Source organism: Humulus lupulus, chromosome X (assembly GCF_963169125.1).
Source record: "Humulus lupulus chromosome X, drHumLupu1.1, whole genome shotgun sequence".
In the NCBI taxonomy this organism is placed as follows: Eukaryota; Viridiplantae; Streptophyta; class Magnoliopsida; order Rosales; family Cannabaceae; genus Humulus; species Humulus lupulus.
In genome coordinates this window covers 209,892,344-209,919,405 of record NC_084802.1, presented here as the reverse complement: position 1 = coordinate 209,919,405, position 27,062 = coordinate 209,892,344, and the positions used below count along the sequence as shown (strand labels likewise).

At 48.2% G+C, this 27,062-nt stretch overlaps 1 protein-coding gene across 1 annotated transcript; it reads right to left on the bottom strand.

Moving 5' to 3' along the window:
• Positions 1–1,602: 1,602 nt before the first annotated feature.
• LOC133806693 (uncharacterized mitochondrial protein AtMg00810-like) lies at positions 1,603–26,561 on the bottom strand. The gene is made up of 3 exons (XM_062244788.1): positions 26,486–26,561; positions 26,011–26,403; positions 1,603–1,685 (listed from the first exon to the last, which is right to left on the bottom strand). The coding sequence occupies exons 1-3, from the start codon at positions 26,559–26,561 to the stop codon at positions 1,603–1,605; spliced, it is 552 nt and encodes a 183-aa protein (XP_062100772.1).
• Positions 26,562–27,062: the final 501 nt, after the last annotated feature.

Below are 27,062 nucleotides of genomic sequence, written 5' to 3'. Positions count from 1 at the left end.
CCTGAGCGGGCTTGAACATCAGTTGCCATTTTAAACTCTTTTCCGGCGGCATCCCTCGATACACCCTTTTTTGCCTTGGTGATCGAGGCGTTGTAGCATTCTCTCGCCTCCCGCTGGTTTCCCAACACGCATCCTACGCCTGCGTCCATTGGGAATTTCATGGCGAGGTGCTATACAGAAGTGACGGCTCGAAGGTCAACCAGAATCGGTCTCCCTATCACATCATTATACGCCGAAGGACAATCAACTACTATAAAAGTAGCGAGTAATGTCCTGTTAGCAGGCGCAGTACCTGCTGTGACTGGGAGTCTAATTAACCCCACTGGGGCGAGCCCTTCTCCGGAAAAACCATAAATGGTTTGGTTCCAAAAACTTGTTGTGAATTTTCTAATGATTAAAATATGCGCAAGTATACACAATCGACAACAAGTAATACAGTGATAATGTATCAAAGTTCGTCTCCACAGGGACTTTTCAACTAAAGTAATGTAAAATCAACCAAAAACAGTTTATAATACATCAACCAAATCAAGAGAAATTTTGAATGATTAATTCTGAAAATAAATGTAAATGAGCAAATTAATTCAACTAAAAATCAGAGATCAAAATGGAAGAATTCTGGGTGGATTTCAGATATGAGAAAAATAGATTTAGGTGGTTAATTCCCCTCAGTTCGTTCCAGTTGCTACAGCAATGGTTCAGCAATGGGTCAGCAATTTATGTCACAGTTAACAGATTTCGTAAAACCCAGTGAGTTTTTCCCAAAACTTACTATCTATTGTTTATAACCTCCCTCAATACATTCCTGTATTAAAACAGACTATAAACAATCCATCAAGCACCAAATCTTTGGGTTATACAAGGCAGCAAAATAGTCATATTCCACTACTAAAAATCACCTAAAAATAGATGAATCTCTTGCATCAATTGAATGGGTTCAGCTAGACTTCCCTTTTCCAAGTTAGATCTAACTTAATAAATGCTAAATATGGCCAGTAATTAACATTCAATTAACATTACGGCACATTCAATTGAACTATGACATAAACAACTTCACCATGCATTTAGAAATTTAGTTCATACATAAGGGTTCATAACCACCCAAATCTTTAGAGTGTTAGTTCATAGCTGAAATTATAAACATAAAACCAGTACAGAATATTTCCATGGAGTTGAGCAGAAATTGAGATGAGAAAATAATACAAAATTAAAGAGAAATAGAGATTAGATAGAATTGAGTGTTGAGCTCTAGTCCCCCTTAGGCGTCTGTCTTCTCTCTCTCTCCTAATTCGTACTCCCCTTCTTCTTCTTTTCTTTCTGCTTCTCTCTGTACTTTGCTTAGTGAAAAAAATATTCAGAATCCTCCAAAAATGATCCCTCCCTTCAATATTTCGGCTGGGCTCTCTTTAAGGGTACTTGGTTTACCCTAATTAGCAAGTCAAAGTCAATCTTCCCCCCTGTCCTTTGCCACACCATCCAGCTGACTTAATTGTACAATATTCTCGCCACCTCAGCACCACTTATGTCTCATTAAGTCCAACTGGCATTTGTCACGTTTCCTCCCTGGGCTCTGCCAATTGCTACGGTAGGTTTGCTACAGCATTAAGAGTACAGCAACATGCTCTTTCCAGAATTGTTCCTCTTCATGATCCAAAGCTCCCAATCACCTGTTTTAGCCTCCTTTCCTGATTAACATACACACGAAACTACATAAATCACTAAGAAAAGTATGATAATACAGATACACAGTCCCTTGATACAAATATACACTAAATGGACACAATTACACTACTTACAACTCATTACTCTTTTGTTTTGGTTTGAAAATTATGTTTAAAGATGCGAAAATAACTCTAAATCCTAGAGTTATCAATGGCTCTAGGTCCTTAACGGACAATTTCATCTTTTCCAGCGAGGACTTATATAAGATGTTGACCAAACTTCCTGTATCGACCAATACCCTCTTCACCATCATATTTACGATTTAGACATCCACGACCAGCGGATCGGAGTGTGGGAATCGCACATGCTGGGCGTCATCTTCAGAGAAGGTGATCAGGTCCTCCTCTGTTCGAGCCTTTTTTGGTGCACAATCCTCGACACTCATCATCTCGATGTCCTGGTCGTGGCGTAGGGTTCGAGCGTATCGTTCCCTCGCTTTTCCACTATCTCCTGCAAGATGTGGGCCTCTGCAGATGGTGAGTAGGGTACCTGCCACGGGAGTTGGCTGTAAAGGTGGCGAGCGTTGGCGTGCAGGCGCCGACTCGTTGCCACCTTGAGCCTCTCGCTGAGAACCTCCCGCGGCTCGTACATATCTTCTTAAGTGTCCCTGTCTTATCAGGAACTCAATCTCGTCCTTCAGCTGGTTACACTCATTGGTGTCGTGCCCGTAGTCGTTATGGTAACAATAGAACTTTGTTGAGTCTCTCTTGGAGATATCTTTTCTTATGGGTGCGGGTCGTCTGTAGGGCACGCTCGAGCTGGTCGCTTGGAAAACCTCCGCTCGGCTTTCAACAAGGGCGGTATAATTGGTGAATTTTGGTTCATACCAATTATTTTTGGGGCGCTTACTCTCGGAGGTCGAGGGTTCGCCATTCGCCCGCTTTCCACCATTTTTTCCGCTGCCATTCTCATTGCCTTTGCCGTTTCCATTGGGCTTAGACCCGTTGGCGGCTTTGGCGGGTTCTTCCTTGGGCCCCTTGTCTTTTGCTGGCGATTTTCCTTCATTGGCAATCGCGGCCTCGAGCTTGATGTACCGATCAGCTCGATCTAAAAACTCCTGGGTACTCTTAACCCCATGCTTCCTGAGGCTACTCTAGAGGGGAGAATGGCGCCTAACCCCAGCGGTTAGGGCCATCATCTTGCCTTCATCGCCCACAGTCTTGGCTCCTGCTGCGGCTCGCATGAAGCGCTGAACGTATTCCTTCAAAGGCTCCCCCTCTTTCTGGCGTATCTCGACCAGTTGGTTCGCCTCGGTGGGGTGCACATGACCCGCGTAGAACTGTCCGTAAAACTCCTTCACGAACATTTTCCAGGATACTATACTTGCAGGAGGGAACTTAAAGAACCACTCCTGAGCGGCATCAGAAAGGGTCGCTGGGAAGATCCTGCAGCGAGCATCTTTAGAGACTTTATGAATGTCCATCTGTATCTCAAATTTGTTCACATGAGATACCAGGTCTCCATACCCGTCAAAATTTGGCAGAGTCGGCATCTTGAACTTGCTGGGGGTTTTTGCCATAGCAATCCTTTGTACGAAAGGGGTGCCTCTCCTCCGATCGTACTCGATATGCGATGTACGCCCCCCGACCAGCTGCTGCACAGCCTAGTTTAGGGCATCGATTTGAGCTTGAACGGCTTCAGGAATTGCTGGGCCCTCTGGTGTTGGGGGGATGTACTCATCGTTCCTTTCTCGGCGGTCGTTGAGTACATCCCTCAAGTCATCGTCTCTTCGTCGCTGCTCGCTGGCTCCGAGCCGGCTAAAGACGTTATTTTGTCTGGGCTGCCCCCCAGCATTATGTCCTGCTTGTCAGTCTTCTCTAGGTGGGAGGCTTCTGCCTCCACCTCTCTCCTCGTTCCTCTGACCAGCATTCCCTCTGCCTGAGTCGGCCTCATTGTACCCGTGGCCATCTCTGAACCTTTACTGGCTATGGTGGGACCGACTGTTTCCTCTGTTGCCTCCTTGGGCTAGCATTTCCCGGGCGTTAGGGGGAGCCCTGCGTTGGTTGGTGGGTCCCCGTGCATTGTTATGTCGTGGGGGGCCCCTAACCGCAGAGCTTGTCTCTGAGTTCCTTCTGTTGGCAGAAGGACACTGCCCCCTACTCGGTGGATGCGGCTCTTCACCCCCTGGGCGTCTAGGGCTGCGGGGTTGTTGCCGAGCCCTATTCTGCCTCGGGCGCAGGGGATTGCCTCAACCAGCCTGGGACGGAGGCTGCGTCTTAGGGTCCCTAGGTGGGATATCATCCTGAGGCATCGGTGGCTGCTCCGGCCTTTGAGGGTTTGTTGGCTGGAGCGGAGGGCTAGGATTGGGACCTCTTTGAGGTGGCCCGCTTGGGGGTTGATCAGGCTGCGAGGCAGGCGCAGCCTGATTCCTAGCCAACTGGAGGGCTGCTTCAAGGGCTGCCATGGCATCCCTCTGACGACGGTCCATCTCTGCCTGTCTCTCGCTCAGCTCTTGGCGCTGGCGCTGGCGCTCTTTCTCCCTCTGCTGTGACGCAATTATCTCGGCGGCACTCTCCTGATTGGCCCTCAGAGCGGCCAACTCATCTTGCAACACCCCCAGTGTTGTCTTCAGGGTCTCAGAGTCCACTTCCTCCTCATCAAATTCCAAATGAGGTTCGTCTTCAGCCACATTTGGGGGAGGAGGTTGGGATGGTGCAGCAGCCTGTCCAGTCCTCTTAGTAGTCTTTGCCATTAGATTTTCTTGAGTTCAACTCTCAATGAAAACACCTGAATGTTGACCCTGATTTTGGTCAACGACACGAAGTCTAGAGAACGACAAGAAAGTAATATAGAGCTTGAGAAAATGATCTAATGGAAAGATAAAGAACACAGAGATTTATAGTGGTTCGGCCCCAGGGATTGGTAATGACCTACGTCCACTTGACACTATTATTAGTATTGAGCTCCAAAGGTGTGATCAAAGAACTAGGGTTCCTGAGTTTCACAGACCTTAGAAGAAGAAAGCAATACAAACCACGGATAATAGTACTATAATTCCGAAAGAAAAAAAGTGATCCCCTTCCCTGAGCTATTTCTTGTGTATTTATAGGCTCGGGAAAGATTACACGAATTAGGAAATAATATATATCCTTAATAAACGGATCTGCAAGTCATAATGAAGAGATATTCTCGGATATCATTACAACTGTATAGATCTTTACACAAATGAACGAAGTATACGACCAGGCTGGTTGTATGTAAAACTTGATCTTTTAATGTGGAAATAATGCTGGTCGATAGGCGAGGCGTATCTCTACTACGTATCTGCCACGTGTCGAAAATCCTTGCCACGTCATCAGCAGCTGATTTATGGATAAACATATACAATTCAAAACAAAAAATTAATTTAATATACCTATTTTTCATACAATAAAATTAATATCAAATTCACAATAAAATTAACAAAACATACAAATTTATTTTAAAAACTACTAGAATTTAATTTAATTTAAAAATTATCTACACACTATTAATCACAAAACAAAAAAATATATATTAAAAATTAAAAACAATACCTAAAAGCTTGAGATGCTTTAGATGCTCCAATACAATCTGAAAACAAAAACAAAAAACAATGGAAAATTTAGCAAACTCATAAAAAATACACACATAAAAAAATCATAAAAAAACTAAATTTAAAAGAAAAAACTAAAGCATTAAGGTTTAATAATACTAACCTTAACAAAAGGGGGGCAAAAATGGCTCTATGCGGCGCTGGGAGGGGTTGGGCGGCGTTGGGAGGCAGAGGAAAACAGAGAGAAACTGTCTCTATTTTGGAAAAATTGCAGCAGAAATGAGGAAGAAAGGCTCTACCTGGGGAGCTATATCACTGGGAGACCTATAGCGATGACATGTTGTCGCTATAGGGAATACAATGTCGTCGGCAATGTTGAACGCACTGTTTCACTCAAACGGTGAGACCTTACAGCGACGACATGTCGTCGTTGTAGGATAGTGAATAGTACGTGAATCCCCCCGTGTGCTACGCATCTACTCTACAGCGACGACATGTCGTCACTATAGGCAGTGAAATTTGACTTAAATTTTTTGGCGGTTCACGTTCCCACATTTTATTTTGGACCCTACAGCGATGACAAGTCGTCACTGTAAAGTACAAAAATAACTGATCAGTGGATATATTAGATTCTATAGCGATGACATGTCGTCACTATAGGGTGTGCAAATAGGCAACCAACTATGAGCGGTTGAGTTCCCTGAGCATCCTACAGTGACGACATGTCGTCGCTATAGATAAACATATTTACCTATTTTTTTCTTACGAATACCCAACAGCGACGACATGTCGTCGCCATATAGTCTGTTTCCTCGTCGTCGTTGTAGGGCATCAGGAATTTGGAGGGCTAGATCGATGTAGCTTATTTTTAAATAAATTAAGAGAAAATAATTTTCCGTGGATTTTGCCTACATACAGCGACGACTTTAGAGTCATCACAATAGATGTCGTCGTTGTAGAGTCTTTTTCTTGTAGTGATGGTTACAATATACCGTTAAATATAAGAATATTCTGTTAAATATAAGAATATTCTATTAAAGTTAACGAAAAAAAATAAAACACCGTTAAAACCAATAATTTCTTTTATCTACACACTTATTATATAGAAAAGATATACTAGCTGCTCACTTCATTTGTATTTTGGAATATATATTTAAGTTATTTTTCTCTCTCACAAAAAAAAAAATAATAATAATTACAATGTGCAAGTGTAAAATTATTCGATTTTTCAAAAAAAATTTATAAGAAGTTCTAAATAATTATATTGTAGATTGTCATATAAAAAAAATTATAAGTATCACGTGTTAAAAATAGAAAAAGAATCCACTGTTATAATAAAAAAGAGGATGTGCTACAATCGTCTCACTCTCATATATATATATCGTATATACAAGCAACGTGCAATGCACGCTTGCTTAGTTTTATTTATAGAATTTATTAATTATTTTTATTAAATTTATATGATTGTCATATAAATTTTAAATAAATAAACAATAATATATATATATATAAAATGACATAAACATATTAAAAGAAAAATTAAACCAAAACATTATTTATAGATTTTTTATATTTATATATATATATAATATGACAACCTTTTTAAATATAAATGATAATTTTTTTATTAAAATTAAGATTATGTATTATATATTATTGTTATAATGATATTTATAATATTTAAATTTATATTAATATAAGTATTAAATATCTATTCATGTATTAAATATTATTATAATAATAAAATTTTATAACATTTGAATTTATATTAATATAATTATTAAATATTTAGTCTTGTATTATATAATATTATAATAATGATATTTTATAACATTTGAATTTATATCAATATAATTATTAAATATGTAGTCTTATATTAAATATTATAATAATAATAATGATATTTTATAATATTTGAGTTTATATTAATATAATTAATAAATATCTATTTTTAATTAGTTTTAAAGGTATATTCCGCTAAATATTTATAATATACTCCGTTAAAGTTAACAAAACAAACCGTTAAACCCAAGAATTTTCGTTATCTATACATTTTTTTATGTAGAAGACATATACTAGGTAAAATCAATGTGCAAAGCACGTTTACTTAGTTTTATTCATAAAATATATTAATTTATTTTTTATATTTTTTAAATTGAAATATAAATTTAAATAAATATAAAATTGTCATATATTATAAAATAATGACATAAACTGTTATCCCCATTTCCTGTCGGGGTTTTGGGCCCTCGCCCCGGCCCACGGTCCGAGGGACCGGTTCGGTATTTGGGCAGAGTCCGCGGGCTATGGACCGGGCCTGTGTAGAAGGGTCCGGGACGGCCCCGGCACTGTCCGGGGTTCATGTTCAGCTTGAACGGTCTCGGCACTGTCCGGAGTACCCCGGACCATCGCGGCCATCGCGTCCCGGGTCCCGGGCCCAGAATGGTCCGGGCCCGAAGTAAACGCAGCGGGCCAAAGGTAAACGAACCTGGACCGCTTCATCCCCAGGCTATGGGTCAGGCGTCCAGGACACTGAAGCCGCCTCATTTCGCGTGGGTCTTGTCCACCCACTTTTCACCTGCAGAAAGGGTCTCCTTGGGATTATCTGCTGGCGTGTCAGGACTGTGCAGCCAAGTACTCTGACCGGTCTTGTCCCCTGAATCGGCCTCGTGATTCGAAGTGGTCAGAGCCAAAGTGTCGTTTTGTCGGGAGAATGCTTGCGTCTCAGGGCAACTAATTGGGCCTGAGCTAATTCGGGTTTGGTGTTCTGTGTATCTTTCTAGCTCGGGCCTTCACTAGGAAGGCCCCTTGTGCACATTTCCCAAATGGGTCCGGGTCAGGCCCGGCCCAAACCTGATGTCCCCCTCGTCCTATAAATATAAGTTGTAATGCAACGTAGAAAGGGGGGAAGGCAGAAACTCTGTTCAAATACAGTTAAACAACTCCATTGTAAAAGCTTATCCTAGCTCTAACACAGACTTATATACAGACTCGTGGACTAAGGCTAGTTAACGCCCCAACCACGTAAAAAACTTGTGTCGATCTTCCATTCTCATTATTATTATCAGTCAATATCCTTCTTTAAGATAGTTGCCGAAAATCTCGGTTAACAGTTTGGTGCTTTCATTGAGAGCTGAAGGAAGCTAGCGCCAACGTCAGGCCTTTACTACGATGGTGAACACTCGTAACACCACCTTCGACCCTGCCAACCCGGAGCAGGGCAACGGAGACCCACTGCCTTCTCAGCGCATCCCTCAAAACCTGCCTGAAGACGTGCCTCCTCAGACGTCTCACCAAGACGAGTCGCAAGACTACGAGGGTGAGACAGAGTACGAAGTAGGAGACGAAGAAGAGTACTATGAGGAGGAGAACGAGGGGGAGTATCATGATGAAGCCGCGGATCCCGAGGTCCCTCGCGACGATCAGCAAGACCCGGAGGTGACTAAACTGAGGCAGCAGATCCGGGATCAGGAAGCCAGGATGGCTGAGCAGGCGGAGGCACACCGCCGGGTGCAAGAGTCTCTCCATGCCCTGCAAGCACTGATGGCCGCACAGGGCCCCGCGGCCAACCCCGCAGTTGGCCTGCACCCAGAAACGCAACAACCCGCTCCCCAAGCGCAAACCGGGGGCCCCAGGGGGGCCAGCCCGATCCGTTTCCCAGAGCCTCCCCCCGACACGGCTTCGAAAGTCCCGGACAGGGAGCGACAGACAACTCGGAAAAAGACTACCCCCGTCAGTAAAGCCGGGGCACGTTCACGGCCGTTACCTAGGAAAGAGAAGGTGTGCCCCAACCCAGGACGAGGCCACCCAATTGATCCGCAGGGGGTACGGTCACAGGACGGTCAGCCCCGGCCCGCCCCAAGGGCGAACGGGAGGGAAAAGCCTTTGCACCCGAGTGCCTCGGTCAACAAGAACCATCGGGAACGATCCCGCCGCGAGGATCGTGACGCTCTCAGCTCCGGGGACGACACTTCCCGGGTAGATTTACGTGACAGACTAAATGCCCGGAAAGATCGGGCCCGCAAGCAAAAAATCCTTCCTCGAAACGGCGACCTCAGGAACGACATAAACGACAGGCGGAACGAGAGAATCCCCCTAGAGGACGGTGCGGCCAGGCAGCTCATGGAGCAAATGGCAGCATTAAAAAAGGTCACCGACCGCTTGGTCCGCAAGCAAGAGGGCGCGGACACTGACTCTGACGAAGAGGACAAGGAGCCGTGCGCGAGACACATCCTAGACGCCATGTTGCCCAAGGGGTTCAAGATGCCAAGTCTCACCACCTACACTGGAAGCACGGACCCTAGGGATCATCTGTCCCGGTACAACCGACTCATGACCGTGGCTCACGTCAGCGACAACGGAAAATGCCTCTGCTTCTCCATCACGTTGGGCGGCCCCGCCGAAGAGTGGTGGAAAAGGCTTAAACCGGGGTCCATCCAAACATGGTCCGGGCTACAGTCGGCTTTTCGGAAGCAATTCGTGGCCGCCATGAGGATGGACATGCAAATCAGTGCCCTCGCCAATATTAAGAAAATGCCCGCAGAAACACTGAGGGCCTACATCCAGCGCTTCACTGAAGAAGCCTCCAAGACAAAGGTCGACGACGGACAGCGCCTGGTGGCACTACAGTCTGGAATCCGGGCCGGGTCCCCGCTCTGGGACGACATGCAGCACAATAAAGCCACCACCCTAGAAGAATTTATTAGGAGGGCCCAAGGATTCATCAACTGGGAGGAGGCCCAGATCCAGGCCTTCGGATGGCCCTCGGCTCCTCATCCAGTCCCTCAGACGATTCCGGGAGGTGCGGCACATTTCCCCGCGCAGTCCTACGCATCGCCCCCCATCGTCCCGGGGGCGGTTGTCGCGCCCGGCATTAGTTACACGCCTATGGTGTACGGTCCTGCCGCTTCGGGATATGCCCCGGCCCAGTCAACGCCCTTCTCCGGGTATGGTGTCGCGCTAGCAGGGCACAGCATGGCCCCCGTCGTGGCCCAGCAATCGCAGAACGGGGTAACCGAGGCAAGCGTGAATCCCTCCCGGAGTAAGCGGGCCGGCAAAGGCCAGAACCGGCCGGAGTCGGCCAAAAAAGGGAAGAGGGGCTATGAGCCCCAATACTCGGAATACACTAACTTGGTGGATACCCGGGAAAACATCTACCTGGCTACAGAAAGAGCGGTCCATTACCGGAAGCCTAGCCCCATGTTTAGGGGGGGGAAGAACCCCAGAGACACCAGCAAACGGTGCGCCTATCACAAAGATGTGGGCCACACCACCGACGAATGTCGGCAGCTCAAAGATGAAATTGAAAACCTCATCAAGCTGGGACACCTCCATCAGTGGGTAAGGATGCCCATAGGCGTCTCGGGCATGACAGCAAATCCCGGGCAGTCTGCGGCGCCGGCAACGACTCGTGCATACCCGCCCCAGGGAGGGTATGCGCAAGGGCTCCCGGCACAGACCCCTCAGGGGGCCGTCGCCACGCAGGCCCCCGTCCCTGGGATGCCCTATCCTTCCGGGGCAGCGCCCCCTCGAGTGGACGGGCACGTGTCGACCATATCAGGCGGACCCCACCTAGGAGGCCCTTCGAAGAATGATCAAAAGCGCTATCTGAGCGAGCTGGACCATGACCAAGAAGTTTGCGCCCTCGTCCAGGCCCCTGCTCAGCGTTCACGGAAGACGACGCCCGTAACGTCCATTTCCCGCACCACGACCCACTGGTCATAGATGCTCAAATTGCCAACAAGATGGTGTCCCGAGTGTTGGTGGATGACGGAAGCTCCGTCAACTTGTTATTCAAATCCGCCTTTGCCGCCATTGGCCTGACGGAGGCTGATCTGGCGTCGTGCCCGACCCAAATCTACGGCTTCAACGGAGACGCACTCCTCCCCATGGGAAAGGTCCAGCTACCTGTTACTCTGGGGGACGCGTTGCAGCAATTGTTCAAGTTCTGCACCTTTGTGGTGGTGGATTGCCCGACCGCTTACAACGCCATCTTTGGCCGCCCCGCCCTGGTCGAGTTCGGGGCCATCACCTCCATTCGCCATCTATGCATGAAGTTCCCGTGCAGCAACGGAGGGATTGGGACGGTCCGCGGAGACCAGAAGAGCGCGCGGAAGTGTTACCATATCTCTGCCCGTCCCGTTTGTATGGTCCGGGATGAGCCCGTCGGGTCGGCACTCCGCCCGCCCGAGCAAGCTATCCAGGACGAAGACGATCTGGACCCACGGTTGGGAGAGGAACGCACCCTTGAGCCAATGGACGAAATAGAAGAGGTATGCATCAGCGAGTCCGACCCTGCCAGGGTCATCCAAGTGGGAAAGAGCCTGCTGGAAGACATTCGGGCCGCCATTATCGCCCAAGTCAAGGAAAACCAGGATCTTCTGGCATGGTCCCACTCCGATATGACCGGGATCGACCGCAATATCATATGCCACGCGTTGAGTATTGACCCAAACGCGACCCCGGTCCGCCAGAAGCGCAGACCTTTGGGGACGGAAAGGGCCGAGGCCCTCAAGCTGGAGGTAGAGAAGCTGTCTTCCATTAACTTCATCCGCGAAGCCGTATACCCCGTATGGCTAGCCAACCCGGTCTTGGTGCCGAAGCCTAACGGGACGTGGAGGACCTGCATCGACTTCACGGACCTCAACAAAGCATGTCCGAAGGACTGTTTCCCGCTCCCCCGGATAGACCAAATGGTGGACGCTACGTCCGGTTACAAGATCTTGAGTTTCATGGACGCCTACTCAGGCTACAACCAGATCTCCATGCACGTGGCAGATCAGGAGCACACCAGTTTCCAAACTGACAAGGGCATCTACTGCTATGTCGTCATGCCTTTCGGACTCAAGAATGCCGGAGCAACTTACCAGAGGCTCGTCAATCGAATGTTTAGGGCCCAGCTGGGGCGAAACATGGAAGTATACATCGACGATATGCTGGTCAAATCCAAGACGTCGCGGGAACATTCGAGCGATTTGGCGGAGGCTTTCGCGGTTATCCGGAAGTACGGGATGAAGCTGAACCCTAAGAAGTGCACCTTCGGCGTCGCATCCGGGAAGTTCCTGGGCTTTATCGTGAGTTCCCAAGGAATTGAAGCCAACCCCGAGAAGATCAAGGCCCTGATCAACAGGGCCTCTCCCCGGAAGCACAAGGACATTCAAAGCCTGACGGGGCGAGTGGCCGCCCTAAGCCGTTTTGTCTCCAAGGCCACGGACAAGTGCGTCCCTTTTTTCAACGTCCTCCGGGGAAGCCAGCGGTTCGAATGGTCACCCGAGTGCGAAGAAGCCTTCCAGAAGCTGAAAGAGCACTTGGCCAAGGCCCCCATCCTGGCGAAGCCAGTCGAAGGAGAGCCTTTGTACTTATACCTGGCCGTAACCGAGCACGCCATCAGCGCCGCGTTGGTGCGCGAAGAGGAGAGGACTCAACTCCCGGTGTACTACGTGAGCAAGCGATTACTAGACGCCGAATCTAGATACCCACTAATCGAAAAACTGACTTTCTGTCTGCTGACGGCATCCCGGAAGCTTCGACCTTACTTCCAGGCCCACACAATAAAGGTCTTAACCAACCACCCCCTGCGGCAGGTGTTGCAGAAACCTGAGGCGTCGGGGAGACTCCTGAAATGGGCCATGGAGCTGAGCCAATTTGATATATCTTACGTGCCCCGGGTGGCCATTAAGGGACAGGCCCTGGCCGACTTCATCGTCGAATGTTCCGGGGTCACCCCAGAAGAGAGTGCCCCCGCGGCCCGCACTTCTCCCATTTGGAAAGTCTTCGTGGACGGAGCATCGAACGAGAACGGGGCCGGCATCGGGATCATCCTGGTATCCCCGCAGGGGCATCAGCTACAAAACGCCCTCCGTTTCCAGTTCAAAGCGTCGAACAACGAGGCGGAGCATGAGGCTGTCATAGCCGGCTTGCGTCTGGCCCGAGAAGTAGGGGCGGCGAACCTCGAAATATACAGCGATTCTCAGCTGGTAGTCAGACAGATTTCGGGGGAGTATCAGACCAAGGGAGAGCGAATGGCGGCATACGTAACCCAAGCGAGGGAGATGCTCCAAGCGTTCGCGGCGTATTCCATCCGCTAGATACCCCGGGAGAAGAACGTCTTTGCGGACACATTAGCGAAGCTAGCAACCGACGCAGAGGCTGAGTTGGCCGGGCTGGTCCCCGTCAACCATCTCCCCGTCCCAAGCATAGGGACTCCGACCGTCCATGCCGTCGATCACTCCAATTCATGGATGGGGCCGCTGATCCGCTACCTATCCACCGGGGAGGTTCCGAACGAGCGAGCCGCGGCCAGGAAGCTCCTGTACCAGGCCCACCGATACGTCATGATGGACGGGAAACTTTATCGCCGGGGACTGTCTATGCCTTACCTCCGGTGCGTGTCCGGGACTGAGCTGGGTGCCATCATGCATGAGGTCCACGAAGGCTTTTGCGGAGATCACACAGCCGGACCCAGTTTGTCCAAGAAGATTCTGCGCCAAGGATACTTCTGGCCCACCATGAAAAGAGACTGCATAGACTACGTCCGCAGGTGCGAACAATGCCAGAGGTACGCGAAGATCCCTCGGGCCCCCCCAACAGAGATAACCTTGATGAACAGTCCCTGGCCCTTTGCAGTGTGGGGGATCGATCTTGTGGGATCCCTCCCAACCGGGAGAGGAGGGGTGAAGTATGCCATTGTGGCGGTAGACTATTTCACGAAATGGGTTGAGGCGGAGCCTATGAACACGATCACGTCCAAGAAGGCCTTAGATTTCGTCGTTAACAACATAGTGTGTCGGTATGGCCTCCCCTACAAAATCGTGTCTGACAACGGGAAACAATTTGACAGCCTCCACTTCACGGATTTCTGCGAGAGGCACGGTATAGTGAAGAGTTTCTCCGCCGTGGCCAGGCCCCAGGCGAACGGACAGGCCGAAGCCGTGAACAAAATCCTAAAAGGGACACTGAAGAAAAAGCTTCAGGCCTGCAAGAGCAAGTGGCCCGAAGAGCTCCCCCGCGTGTTGTGGGCCTACCGGACAACCGAACGGACATCAACCGGGCACACCCCATACTCAATGACGTACGGATGCGAAGCCGTCATCCCAATTGAAACGACCATCCCGTCCCATCGTCGCGACACGTATGATCCCACCCAGAACCATGCCTTACTCCAAGAATCTCTGGACCTTATCGAGGAAATCCGGGAAGAGTCGCAGGTGCAGTTAAAGATGTACCAGGGCAAGATCGCTCGGCACTTCAACTCCAGAGTCAAGAGCCGTAAGTTCGAAACCGGCGATCTGGTCCTGCGGAGGGTCTTCCCTGCCACTCAGGATCCGGGGGTAGGGGTTCTGGGCCCCAATTGGGAAGGGCCGTATGAGATCCAGCAAGAGATCTGCCCCGGAACATACCGCTTGAAGCGGCTCGATGGTTCCGAGGTTCCGCGAGCCTGGAACGCAGAACACCTCCGTAAATACTACCAGTAGCCTAAGGGCTCGTCCGAGTTTAATGTTTACGCTGTAACATGTACGCCTCAGGGCTAATTCCCTTTTTTAGAACAATGAAAATGACGTGTGCAAAACGTCATAAAGGGCAATTATTTCCATGAAAATGTGTGCCTCAGGGCTATTATCTCAAGTGACCCCAGACCAGTCTCTGCTCACTTGCGGGGGGTGTCATCCCAGGCGCAAAGATAAAAAAGGGAACCGAGCCCAAGGCCGGTCCCACCCCGGACGAACGATGTCCGGGAGTATAAAAATAAGAGGACCGTGCCAAGGCCGGTTCCACCCCAGACGAACGACGTCCGAGGGTATAAATAAAAGGGAACCAAGCCCAAGGCCGGTCCCACCCCGGACGAACGATGTCCGGGAGTATAAAAATAAGAGGACCGTGCCAAGGCCGGTTCCACCCCGGACGAACGACGTCCGGGGGTATAAATAACAGGGAACCGAGCCCAAGGCCGGCCCACCCCGGACGAACGATGTCCGGGAGTATAAAAATAAGAGGACCGTGCCAAGGCCGGTTCCACCCCGGACGAACGACGTCCGGGGGGTATAAATAAAAGGGAACCGAGCCCAAGGCCGGTCCCACCCTGGACGAACGACGTCCGGGGGAATAAATAAAAGGGAACCGAGCCCAAGGTCGGTTCCACCCCGGACGAACGACGTCCGGGGGTATATATAACAGGGAACCGAGCCCAAGGCCGGTCCCACCCCGGACGAACGATGTCCGGGAGTATAAAAATAAGAGGACCGTGCCAAGGCCGGTCCACCCCGGACGAACGACGTCCGGGGGTATAAATAACAGGGAACCGAGCCCAAGGCCGGTCCCACCCCGGACGAACGATGTCCGGGAGTATAAAAATAAGAGGACCGTGCCAAGGCCGGTTCCACCCCGGACGAACGACGTCCGGGGGTATAAATAACAGGGAACCGAGCCCAAGGCCGGTCCCACCCCGGACGAACGATGTCCGGGAGTATAAAAATAAGAGGACCGTGCCAAGGCCGGTTCCACCCCGGACGAACGACGTCCAGGGGTATAAATAACAGGGAAACGAGCCCAAGACCGGTCCCACCCCGGACGAACGATGTCCGGGAGTATAAAAATAAGAGGACCGTGCCAAGGCCGGTTCCACCCCGGACGAACGACGTCCGGGGGTATAAATAACAGGGAACCGAGCCCAAGGCCGGTCCCACCCCGGACGAACGACGTCCGGGGGAATAAATAAAAGGGAACCGAGCCCAAGGCCGGTCCCACCCCGGACGAACGACGTCCGGGGGTATAAATAAAAGGGAACCGAGCCCAAGGCCGGTCCCACCCCGGACGAACGATGTCCGGGAGTATAAAGTCTGTCCGACCCGGACGTGCTGATCCTCGGAGCACGAAAGCATTAGGTCAGCCCCGGAACAAACCCAGGACCTAAAATTCCAGGGAAAGCACACTCCGGGTTAAACAAAGTCCCAAGGGCCCCGAACAGAGCAAAGACTAGTCGTTGGGTCCAGTCCCGGCCGTTGGAACCGGGACAAAACCCCCTGCAATCAGTTAGTCGCGACATCAACTTCTTACTGAATGGTGAAAGGAGAAATCTTTTAAAAACCAAAGGAAGAAGCAGTGTTTGAAATTAAATTACAAGCTAAACTAATTAACAAAAAGAACGAGGCAGAGACAAGGGCCTACAGCGCGTCCGCCCGGAGGTCCGCATCCTCCCTCTCCTTGGCCTCGTACTCGGCACGCTTCGAGTCGGGATCGGGGAAGATAAGGAGGTTCATGTTCTTGTCCTTGCACCAGGCCATATAAATGGCCTCGTTAAAGGTGACATCCACTAAGTTGTCGGCCTCCTCCCTCTCCCGACGGGTGGTGTCGTGTGCCGCCTTCTCCTGAAGAAGGGAGTCACCCAGCTCAAGCACACGGGCTTTCAAGCTCCGGATCTCCTCCTTGTCCAGGACGGACTGTGCCGCAGCCGTCTCCAAGAGAGTCGCCTTTTCGACAGCAACCTTCGTCGTCCGGGACAACTCCTCTTCCACCCCGGTCTTGGCACGGCTAATTTCCTCGCGCTCCGCCTTCGCGCGGGCCAGCTCTTCTTGGTGGAGGGCTGTCTCCTTGCTGAGATTTTCCTTGATGGTCTCCCTCTGGTTCACGGCCGCCTCTATTTCCAGCTTGGCCGTCTCCATCTTGAGGGCAAGCTCGGCCATCAAATCGGCACTCCTTTGAGATAACAAGGCAACCTGGAGCAAACGAAAGTTAGAAAAAGAAGTCACCACCAACGAATGACTAAAGGACATGAGATGAAAATTACCGCGGTAGCCTGGTGGCGGAGAGCCTGAGAGATGAACAGCCCGTCCGGATTGGCTATCGTGGCGTACCTCTTCAGCTGGAGGTTAGACATAGTACTCCCGACCTGATCGAGCAGATCAGCGGCCATGGGGGCAATGTCCTGGCCCAGCTTGGGGCGGAAGCCCATCTCAGCAGCTAGCCGATCCACGAACGGCTGAGGAGCGCTGAACTCGGTGGGACGATCCGAAAACTCGACCTGGCGACGGATCATCAGGGCCTTGTAAGCGTCGTCTCTCCAGCATCGGCCGCTCTCCCAGGTCCGGTTGACCAGCCGGGACTGCTCGTCCCGCAGAGCGGACTCCCCCTCCTCGAGAAGGGTTGGGCGGAGAGGAAGGACAGGCGGAGCAGGGATCTCCTTCGCGGTTAGCCTACTCTCCCCGTGTGACTCCTCGGCTGTCTCTGACAACATCGTCCGAGGCCTCTTCCCGAGTTTGCCCACCTGGGCATCATCTCCGGGGCCTCTCTTCCCAGAGCTCCGGCTTGCGGCTTCGCCCGTTTCCAAATCAATTACCGGGGGCTGGTCCGGGACGCCGTCTGCGGCCGGCTCCACGGCCCGGAATGGTACCACGGCCAATGCCTCACCTAGGCCGGGCGTTGTTCCGGATCTTTCACTGGTTGGGGGGAGCTCCGCGCCGGCCACGACATTTGACCTCCTGGCCGCCTTCAAGGCTGATCTTTCCTTGATGAGCCTCCTCATCTCGCTGGCCGGGTCAGACATGTTGGAATCCTCTGCAAAAATACGGGAAAACGAAGTTAGTATGATAAGCCGAACGGGAAAGCACAACAGTAAGAAGAAAGTATAGCCCGGGACAAACCCTCGTCTAGGCCCCGGGCGAGACTCAATTCCCTTAAAGCAAATGAGTGTATCCGGTCTCCTACGTCGTCCGGGATTAGAAACCCCCCATACTGGAGGAACCCGGACAGGAACATTAAGGTTTCTGATCCTACAGGGATGGGAGATGAAGGCCTCATCTCCCCATCAGCCCCAAACGCGGGGCCCGGCGGCTCTAGCCTATCCCTAGTTAAGCCCCCAACTTGGGGGCCATAAATTAAGACTAAAGGGGAGTTACCTCGCCCCGATACGCTAGCCCCGGGAGTCCCAACGTTTGGTAGGGCATCTTCGAAAAGCTCTTCCAGCTCTTCCGAGGTGGCCTCTTCCACCGGGAGCTGATTCTTCTTACGCTGGGCTGCGGTGGCCGGCGCCGCTCTCACCACCTCGGCGATGTGGTCAAGGGCTAGCTGCTCCCGGGCCTCGACGTTCTTCTCAAACGGGATGCCCCGGAGGCTAGGGGCAACAATGGTCTGGGTGGCCGCGAGTAACCCTACTAGCCGGAGGTTTTTGTCGTTGACATAGCCCCCTACGTCCAACTCCTCCGCGGTCAGCTTGGCGTAGAACCTCCTCCTTTCCAGGAGAAAGGCGGTGAGGGGGGTTTGTATGAAGGGACCTGCGACCCGGAAGATACGATGAGAGATGGAAAGCGAAAGAGGAGTGAAATAGAGGGTCCGGGGAAATACTTACCCACTCGCTGGAAGTATAGCAGCAGCGTGGGATTCTTGTCAATAAGGAACCCGGATGTCATAAACCAGTAATGCCTGACATCCGGGGGGTGCTTCCAGGTGCTGGTAGGAGCCGGATAGCCACTCCGCGGCTGCAGCCTGTACAAGCCGTCCAGGCTCTTGTCTTTGGCGCTGACCTGCGGCACCAGCTTGTAGAAGTACAGGACTTCCGCCGGGGTAGGATCCGCGATCTCTTTCGCGACACAGAACACCTTCCACCCAGCAAGCAGGCGGTATGCTTGTGGCAGCAGTTGGAATGGTGCGATCCCCAGATACGTCAGGAACCGCACGAAGTAGTCATGAAGCGGGAGCGTAGCTCCCGCGCTGATGTGGCCGGCACTCCAGGCCCCGAATCCATCCACGGACGTATGCGCCCGCTCCTCTAACCTGGCCATACGATTGTGAAATAGGCCCGGAGTCGATTCGATGCCCAGCCCCGTCTCCAGGAGCTGCATCATCCGGTATTTCCGGAACAGGTTGGGCGTTACGTCCATCTCCCACCTGTTGCCTTTGGGCACCTTGGAGCCGGAAGTGACTACAGGGGCCCTATTAACCTCCTCTTCGGAGTGAAGTGTGACGCCCGTGGCCATGAGTGACGATCTGGGAACAAAGAAAGAAAGGTCAAGCAGTCAGTACCTGAACCCAATAGAGTCGGTCGAGGTACAGGGAGTCTCCTAAGGACTGCTCGGAGTCCCGACGGATCAGGCCCGGGACCCCGAAAAGCCCCGGGACCCTGATCGGGAGGAAAGGCTACTACGGTCCATCCCTTGTCCAAGGATCATCCGAAACGGTGCCACCCAAACTGGGCAGCCTTCCTAACAAATTCTAAAGCACGGAGCCTAGGTGCATGCATCTAGAAAGCCTAGGTTCACAAAGTTGACAATAGAATCAGAAGATACTTACTATGTGGTGTCGACGACTGAAGCTGGCGGTTGTCCGATCGTAAGGACGGCAAGACCTCGTTCTTGAAGTGGCACAGCCGGTGCAGCAGTTCGTCGGCGGGGCAAGTCCGAGAAGCGTCGTCAGGTTGCAGAATGAAAGTTGAGGCCCTGGGAAACAGGCGGTGGCGCAGAACTAGTAAACGGCGAAGTATTTCGTCGGCGAGGTTGGACATGCAAAGCTCTGGCGAGCGTTCTGGTTTTTCTTTTTCTTAAGCTGGGTCGGAAGTGGAAAAATGCCGAATGTCTGTAGTCTGAGTCTTTATATCATCCCCCAAATACTGGCCCCCGATCCAACGGTCAGATGCCTCTTCATCCGACGGCCGAGGATCGCGCAGAGGACATTTATGAGCTCTTTTTTGGTCTGGATCCTCAGCACCTCCAATCCGACGGTCCAGGAGTGGTGGATGTCAAAGGACGCCCCATCCTACGGTCCGCCCCTTTCCAAGGAAATCAATTATGACTCTCCCCGTGCGGATGGGACGCCTCGTGACGTGCGCTGACACCCTAGCCCAGGCCTAGCAGACTTTGGGAGGCCTAGGCGACTCTTCGAGGCCCTTGCAACAGTCACATGGCGACACATGTCGCTATTTTTGAAGCAGGCCAAGGGTAAGCGTCCCCGGGGTACATGAAATGGTCCGGGCTGGGTAACCTGCCCCAGCCACTGCCTTCCCGCAAGCCTCCTGGCCCTGGCAGAAATTGGGGAGGCAACTTGGCAAGAACCGCGGGGGTGGTGCAACCCTCCCCCCGACTAACCGGGGTGAAGGCTTGGGGGGTAAATGTTATCCCCATTTCCTGTCGGGGTTTTGGGCCCTCGCCCCGGCCCACGGTCCGAGGGACCGGTTCGGTATTTGGGCCGAGTCCACGGGCTACGGACCGGGCCTGTGTAGAAGGGTCCGGGACGGTCCCGGCACTGTCCGGGGTTCATGTTCAGCTTGAACGGTCCCGGCACTGTCCGGAGTACCCCGGACCATCGCGGCCATCGCGTCCCGGGTCCCGGGCCCAGAATGGTCCGGGCCCGAAGTAAACGCAGCGGGCCAAAGGTAAACGAACCTGGACCGCTTCATCCCCAGGCTATGGGTCAGGCGTCCAGGACACTGAAGCCGCCTCATTTCACGTGGGTCTTGTCCCCCCACTTTTCACCTGCAGAAAGGGTCTCCTTGGGATTATCTGCTGGCGTGTCAGGACTGCGCAGCCAAGTACTCTGACCGGTCTTGTCCCCTGAATCGGCCTCGTGATTCGAAGTGGTCAGAGCCAAAGTGCCATTTTGTCGGGGGAATGCTTGCGTCTTAGGGCAACTAATTGGGCCTGAGCTGATTCGGGTTTGGTGTTCTGTGTATCTTTCTAGCTCGGGCCTCCACTAGGAAGGCCCCTTGTGCACATTTCCCAAATGGGTCCGAGTCAGGCCCGGCCCAAACCTGATGTCCCCCTCGTCCTATAAATATAAGTTGTAATGCAACGTAGAAAGGGGGGGAAGGCAGAAACTCTGTTCAAATACAGTTAAACAACTCCATTGTAAAAGCTTATCCTAGCTCTAACACAGACTTATATACAGACTCGTGGACTAAGGCTAGTTAACGCCCCAACCACGTAAAAATCTTGTGTCGATCTTCCATTCTCATTATTATTATCAGTCAATATCCTTCTTTAAGATAGTTGCCGAAAATCTCGGTTAACATAAACAAATTAAAAAAATTAAACCAAAATTTTTTCTATAATTTTCAAAAAATAAAATACTACTAAACCAGATACACATTTTTTATATATAAAGATGTGGGGCATTCTAGTTTTAAAATTATTTTTTTTAATTTATATGTAAATATAAATACTTTAATATGAAATTTTAAAATATTTGATGAAGCCAACAAAAACTTAAATGTAAATATATATTATTTAATTAATGGCTAGAAAATAAATACTTTACAGAGTAATTTAAATACTTTAATATGAAATTTTAAAATATTTGATGAGAAATTATTATGGGTTAGTTATTATTTTATTTTTCAATTTAGTTACCTTATTTAGAAGACTTTACTATGTTTTATTATTTTTAAAATCTATTTACCTTATTTAGATAACTTTAAAACTAACAATGTGTTAGAAAACAATAAAAAAAAAGTGTGAAATCTAACGAAAAATAACAATTTCCATTAAACTCACATTTATAATATACAAAGATAAAGATATTGTAACGTCTCAAAGTTCCTAATAATGCTTAGTGCCTTGATTAGGGTGCCGAGAAGACATTATTGGAATATTGTATGATTTAATTGAATATTTATATGATTATGTGAATTGCATGAGTTTATTATAATATGACCGATTATGCATGTTTAAGTGTATTACATGTGCGTAAAAGATTCGCTTTTATTTAAAGGGACATATTTGTAATTTTGGTCCGCTGAGGGCATAATTAAGATTATATTGTGTTATATGACTGAGACCACATTATTATGTGGGTATATTTGATATATTCGGCAGGAGTTGGTCATTTTGAGCAAGGTAGCGGTAAAGTCACAACGAGGAATAATACTCGGCTCAGGATGAGCCAAGGGATATTTTTGTAATTTGTTGAGTTACCAGGACTCGTTGGAGTATGAGTTGTATTTTGGGGAAATAGTATTTGGTGTTTGGCAGAATTAATTGGGAATTATAAGAGTTAAGTGGGATTTGAGAGTATCAAATGTCATTTTTGCCTTGGGGGCTTCAAGGGAAAGATTAATTAACTGGCATTTTGGATCATTTGAATGATATATGATAAGTGGTTAAGTTGATAAACCTCAGAAAAAACATAAAACACTATCTCTTCTCTTTCACGTTTCTCCCTTTCTCTCCCTTGTGTGTTCATTGAAGTTTGGAGGCAAACTTGTGAATTCAAGCTTGGAGGCAAGGCTTGGAGGGGATTGAAGTAATTTTGGGAGAGTCTAGAAGCTGTCAAGCTAGGGGAACAACTGGGAATTCGAGTTTTGCATAGGTAAACTCAAGATTTTTGAAGTTATTTTGAATTTTGAAGAAAGTTTGAATTCTGAGCTAGGTTGTGTTTTAGAAGGTTTTGATAATTTCATATGGTGTTTTTATATTGCTGGTGTGATTCTGATCGTTGGAATTGGGTAAAAATTGAGTTTGGGATGTGTTGAGTCTAGTTTTGTCATGTTTAAGTGATATTTTAAGTAGCCTTTTATCTCATTTTTCTTTCATTTAGTGCGGTTTTATGCTTTGTTTGGTTGTCTTTGTTAATATAAGGAAGAATCGAGTACTTGGAGGAAAATGTCAAAAAAAAAAGGGAAGAAATATCCAAGTTTTTCAACATATTTCAAGAAATGATGAATCTCAACATGATTTGGAAGTGTTGATGAATTTTTGGGATAAAATCTTGAAAAATTGAGAAATCCCTTAAGAGCCACGGCATGGACAAAGTGGAGCCGCGGCTAGCTGGTGAAATAGAACCACTGTTTTGAAGGGGAAACACGAGCCACGGCATGGCTAGAGAGGGTCGCGGCATGGATAGGCCTCAACCCAGAAATCTTACACACGGGCTGCGGCATGGCTGACAAGGGCTGCGGCATGGAGAGAACAAAATGCCCAGAATTTTAGACACGGGCCGTGGCATGGTGCATGTAATGCCGCGGCCCGCCTCTTTTAAAAATTGAATCCTAGGTTTTTATAAGGCGAAAAAGAGAGAAGAGAGAGGCATGTACGGATCTGGAGGGGAATTTGGGCTTGAAGGCTGAAGGCTCGGAGTATTCAACATACATGTTTTTCTTTTACTTTCTGATGTTATCTTTATTTTTCTCTGTGATTAGTATCGTGATTATGAACTAATTTTCTGTTTAGGATTTTTAATTGAATCACTTGAATCCCTATTATGAACTAATGCAATTTCAATGTTCTTCTTCTTCATTCTTCTTCAATTCTATATAGCCTGTGCTTAATGATTGATTATCGATTGGCCATCTATAATCATTTTATATATGTTTTTAAATCAAAATCTGAGAAGTGAGGTTTGAAACTGCTGTGGTTATATTGGACATAATTGTAATTTGGAACGAAGGTATCCATTTTAATTGAGTAACTGTGTATTAAGTTGTCGAGATTAATGCTATCTTGGTGGTTCAATTTACCATAGAAATATAGGAAATTGTCATCTAGGTTGAGTCTATAATTCATAGTATGATTATAGGCTGCTGTATCAACTTGTTAATTGAATTAGGCAGAAAGAAGAAGAACTTAGTACTTGCATTAGGGAATGATAGGGAGGATAGTTGATGAGATTAAACATCCTAATTATTTCTTCAGTGTTTAAATCAAAGGTTTTACTAATAGTGTTATTTTATTTAATTTTCAATTATTGTTTCTGAATATTATAGTTTCTTTTGCTGTGTTGACAAAAATCAAGAATTTAAATTGATCAAATAGAAAAGAGAAGTTAATTGACTGGTAATTGAGAATTCAGTCCTTGAGGACGATACTTGGTTTCTTTACCAAATTATTACAAATTGCGACTGTGTGCACTTGCATAGCTTAAAATATCGCAACATGATGGATTTAGGAGGATTGGGATTTCTGAAAAATCACAAGTTTTCTGGGTTCGTAGGGTAGCGCCGCGGCGCTGTTCTTGAGCACTGCGGCCCGCATGAACTCAGTCAAGGCAGGAGGTGCCTCGAATTGCCTTGGTGTCGCGGCGCTTGGTGGGCTACGTCGTGGTGCAAGTTCAGGGGATTTTGGGAGCGGGCTCTCTGCCTAGCTGAGTGTTGCGACCCTTTTGTGGAGGCGTCGCGACTCAAATGGGAAACATTTATAAAATAGGTTTTGGGTTATGGGAACCCAAACCTAAGGGCTCGGGAATGGTTCTACTGCCCAGTTTAGTAGAATTCAAGGTCACGGAGGCTAGGACTTGGTTCGGAAGCCTTTATTGGTTTGTTTCTTGATGGTTATTCCTTGTTATGGTTGTGAGTAGGGTGTACCGCTAGGCTCATGAAGGAAGCATCGTACTCAGGGTTGTCATACTCGATTTGCTCATGAGTTGAGGTAAGAAAATTGCACCTGGTCTGAGATTAGGGCTCGAGCCCCGGTTATTGAACATGGTTATAACTATGTCTGATATGTTTGATTTAACATGATTGAGTGCACATCATATATCTATATTGAATGATTAATGCTTATTTGTTATATCTGGTCGAGAAGCTCAGCTTATAAGTTGTGGATGGCATTAGCGTGAGGAACGCAGGCCGTAATGGCTAGTCCAATATAGAAGCTTAGCTTATAAGTCGTGAATGACATTAGTATGTGGAACGCATGCCATAATGGCTAGGCCAATATAGAAGCTCAGCTTATAAGCTGTGAACAGCATTAGTGTGCGGAACGCACACCGTAATGGCAATATAGAAGCTTGGCTTATAAGCCGTGGACGGCATTAACGTGCGGACTGCAGGCCGTAATGGCTAGGCCATTATAGAAGCTCGACTTATAAGCTATGGACGGCATTAGCATGCAGAATGCAAGGCCGTTGTGGCTGAGCCAATATAGAAGCTCAGCTTATAAGCCATAGTCGGCAATATCGTGCGGAACGCCCAGGCCGTTATGGCTGGGCCAACCCGAAAGTGTGATATACACTTGCACAGCTCTATAGCTGCTTGGAACATAGGGTGTGGTTGACGCTTGACTGACTCTATAGACGTTTCCAAAGGGAATAGTGTGTTGGGCACCTGTGTGGCTCTATGGCCACTTAATTAGATTGAGTGCATGTCTGAGTATTGATTATAACTGTTAGGCATGCTATTTATGATCTGTATTCTATTGAATAACTGTTTATGAGCATGTTGATAATTTTGCAAAATAGACAAAGGAGATTTGAGAGAGAATCAAAAGGGATGCTAGGTTTTCATTATGTCAAAAGAGATGAAAATAAGAGTACAAAAGCAACAAAATATATAGTCAAAATAATGAGAGGCTAAAAGACTAAACTACCCTTACATAATAATAAAACTTATATTATTAACATCCCCCCTCAAACTCACGATGCATTTGTGGGAAGCATCGAGAGTTTGCTAACTAAGAAACGAAAACGAGAAATAGTATGAACCTTCGTAAAAAAGTCGGCAATCTGCATAGCGGAAGTGACAAATGGTAAAGTGATGGTCCCATTCTGATAGTGGTGACAAGTAAGATGACAATCTATCTCAATATGTTTCGTGCGCTCATGAAAAACGGAGTTGCGAGTAATCTGAATAGCACTAACATTGTCACAATGCATCGGAGTGGGATCTGAGAGAATAACACCCATATCAGCAAGTAACCAACGCAACCAAACAATTTCAGCGGTAGTGGAGGCCATGGCACGATATTCTGCTTCTGTAGACGATCGAGAGACAACAGTCTGTTTTTTACTCTTCCAAGAAATAAGAGAATCTCCCAAAAATATACAAAAACCAGTGGTAGATTTGCGATCAGTACAATCACCACCCCAATCTGCATCTGAGTAGGCACGTAACTCTAAAGTAGACGTAGATGGAAAAATCAGACTCTGAAATTGAGTTCCCCGAAGATATCGAAGAATACGAAGCACAGCTGCCCAATGAACGGTAGTGGGAGTTGCAACAAACTGACTGACAATGTGAACTGCATAAGCGATGTCTGGCCTGGTGATAGTAAGGTACACTAAGCTACCAACCAGAGTGCGATATATAGAGGAATCTGACAAGGCAACACCTTCAGATGAAGAATACCTGGCATTAAGCTCAAGAGGGGTATCAGCAATGCGAGCATGAGAGAGACGAGCTTGATCGAGAATATCAGCAATGTACTTAGATTGAGAAAGAAGATAGCCACAAGGAGAGTAAGCTACTTCTATCCCTAAAAAGTATTGTAGGGAACCCAAATCTTTCATCTCAAATTCACGAGTCAAGTGCGTTTTCAACTCCGTTATCCCATTCACGAGTCAAGTGCGCAGCAGAAGCGTGGTGGGCCCATAACCCACAGGTCCCAGGATCGGAACCTGGCTCTGATACCATGATAATTTTGCAAAATAGACAAAGGAGATTTGAGAGAGAATCAAAAGGGAGGCTAGGTTTTCATTATGTCAAAAAAGATGAAAATAAGAGTACAAGAGCAACAAAATATATAGTCAAAATAATGAGAGGCTAAAAGACTAAACTACCCTTACATAATAATAAAACTTATATTATTAACACATGTTTATGTTTTCTTGCTGAGTCTTAGCTTACGGGTGCTACGTGGTGAAGGTTAGGGCAAAGAGAAGCTGGACTAATCATGAGTTAGAGAGCTTCAGAGGTGGGGTGTACATATGCGGCCTACTCGACCACCACGACCGAGACCACTTGCTAGAACTAAGGTTGAACTCTGATTTTTCCGTCTAGGCCGACCTTTATATTTGTTTTGTAACGAGTTTGGTTGATAAACTCTTTTGGGTTCCCGTGTATCAAACTTAAACATTTTTAATGAAATGGTTACTGTTTGACCAAAATTTTGAATACCTAATCCTTGAGTTAGTT

Coding starts and splice junctions, on each gene's coding strand:
- LOC133806693 (XM_062244788.1), bottom strand. CDS start 26,561: ATGGTATCAGAGCCAGGTTCCGATCCTGGGACCTGTGGGTTATGGGCC. Junction 26,404..26,485: donor TTCTGCTGCGCACTTGACTC/GTGAATGGGATA, acceptor AATACTTTTTAG/GGATAGAAGTAGCTTACTCT. Junction 1,686..26,010: donor CTCAGATGCAGATTGGGGTG/GTGATTGTACTG, acceptor TATGTTAATCAG/GAAAGGAGGCTAAAACAGGT.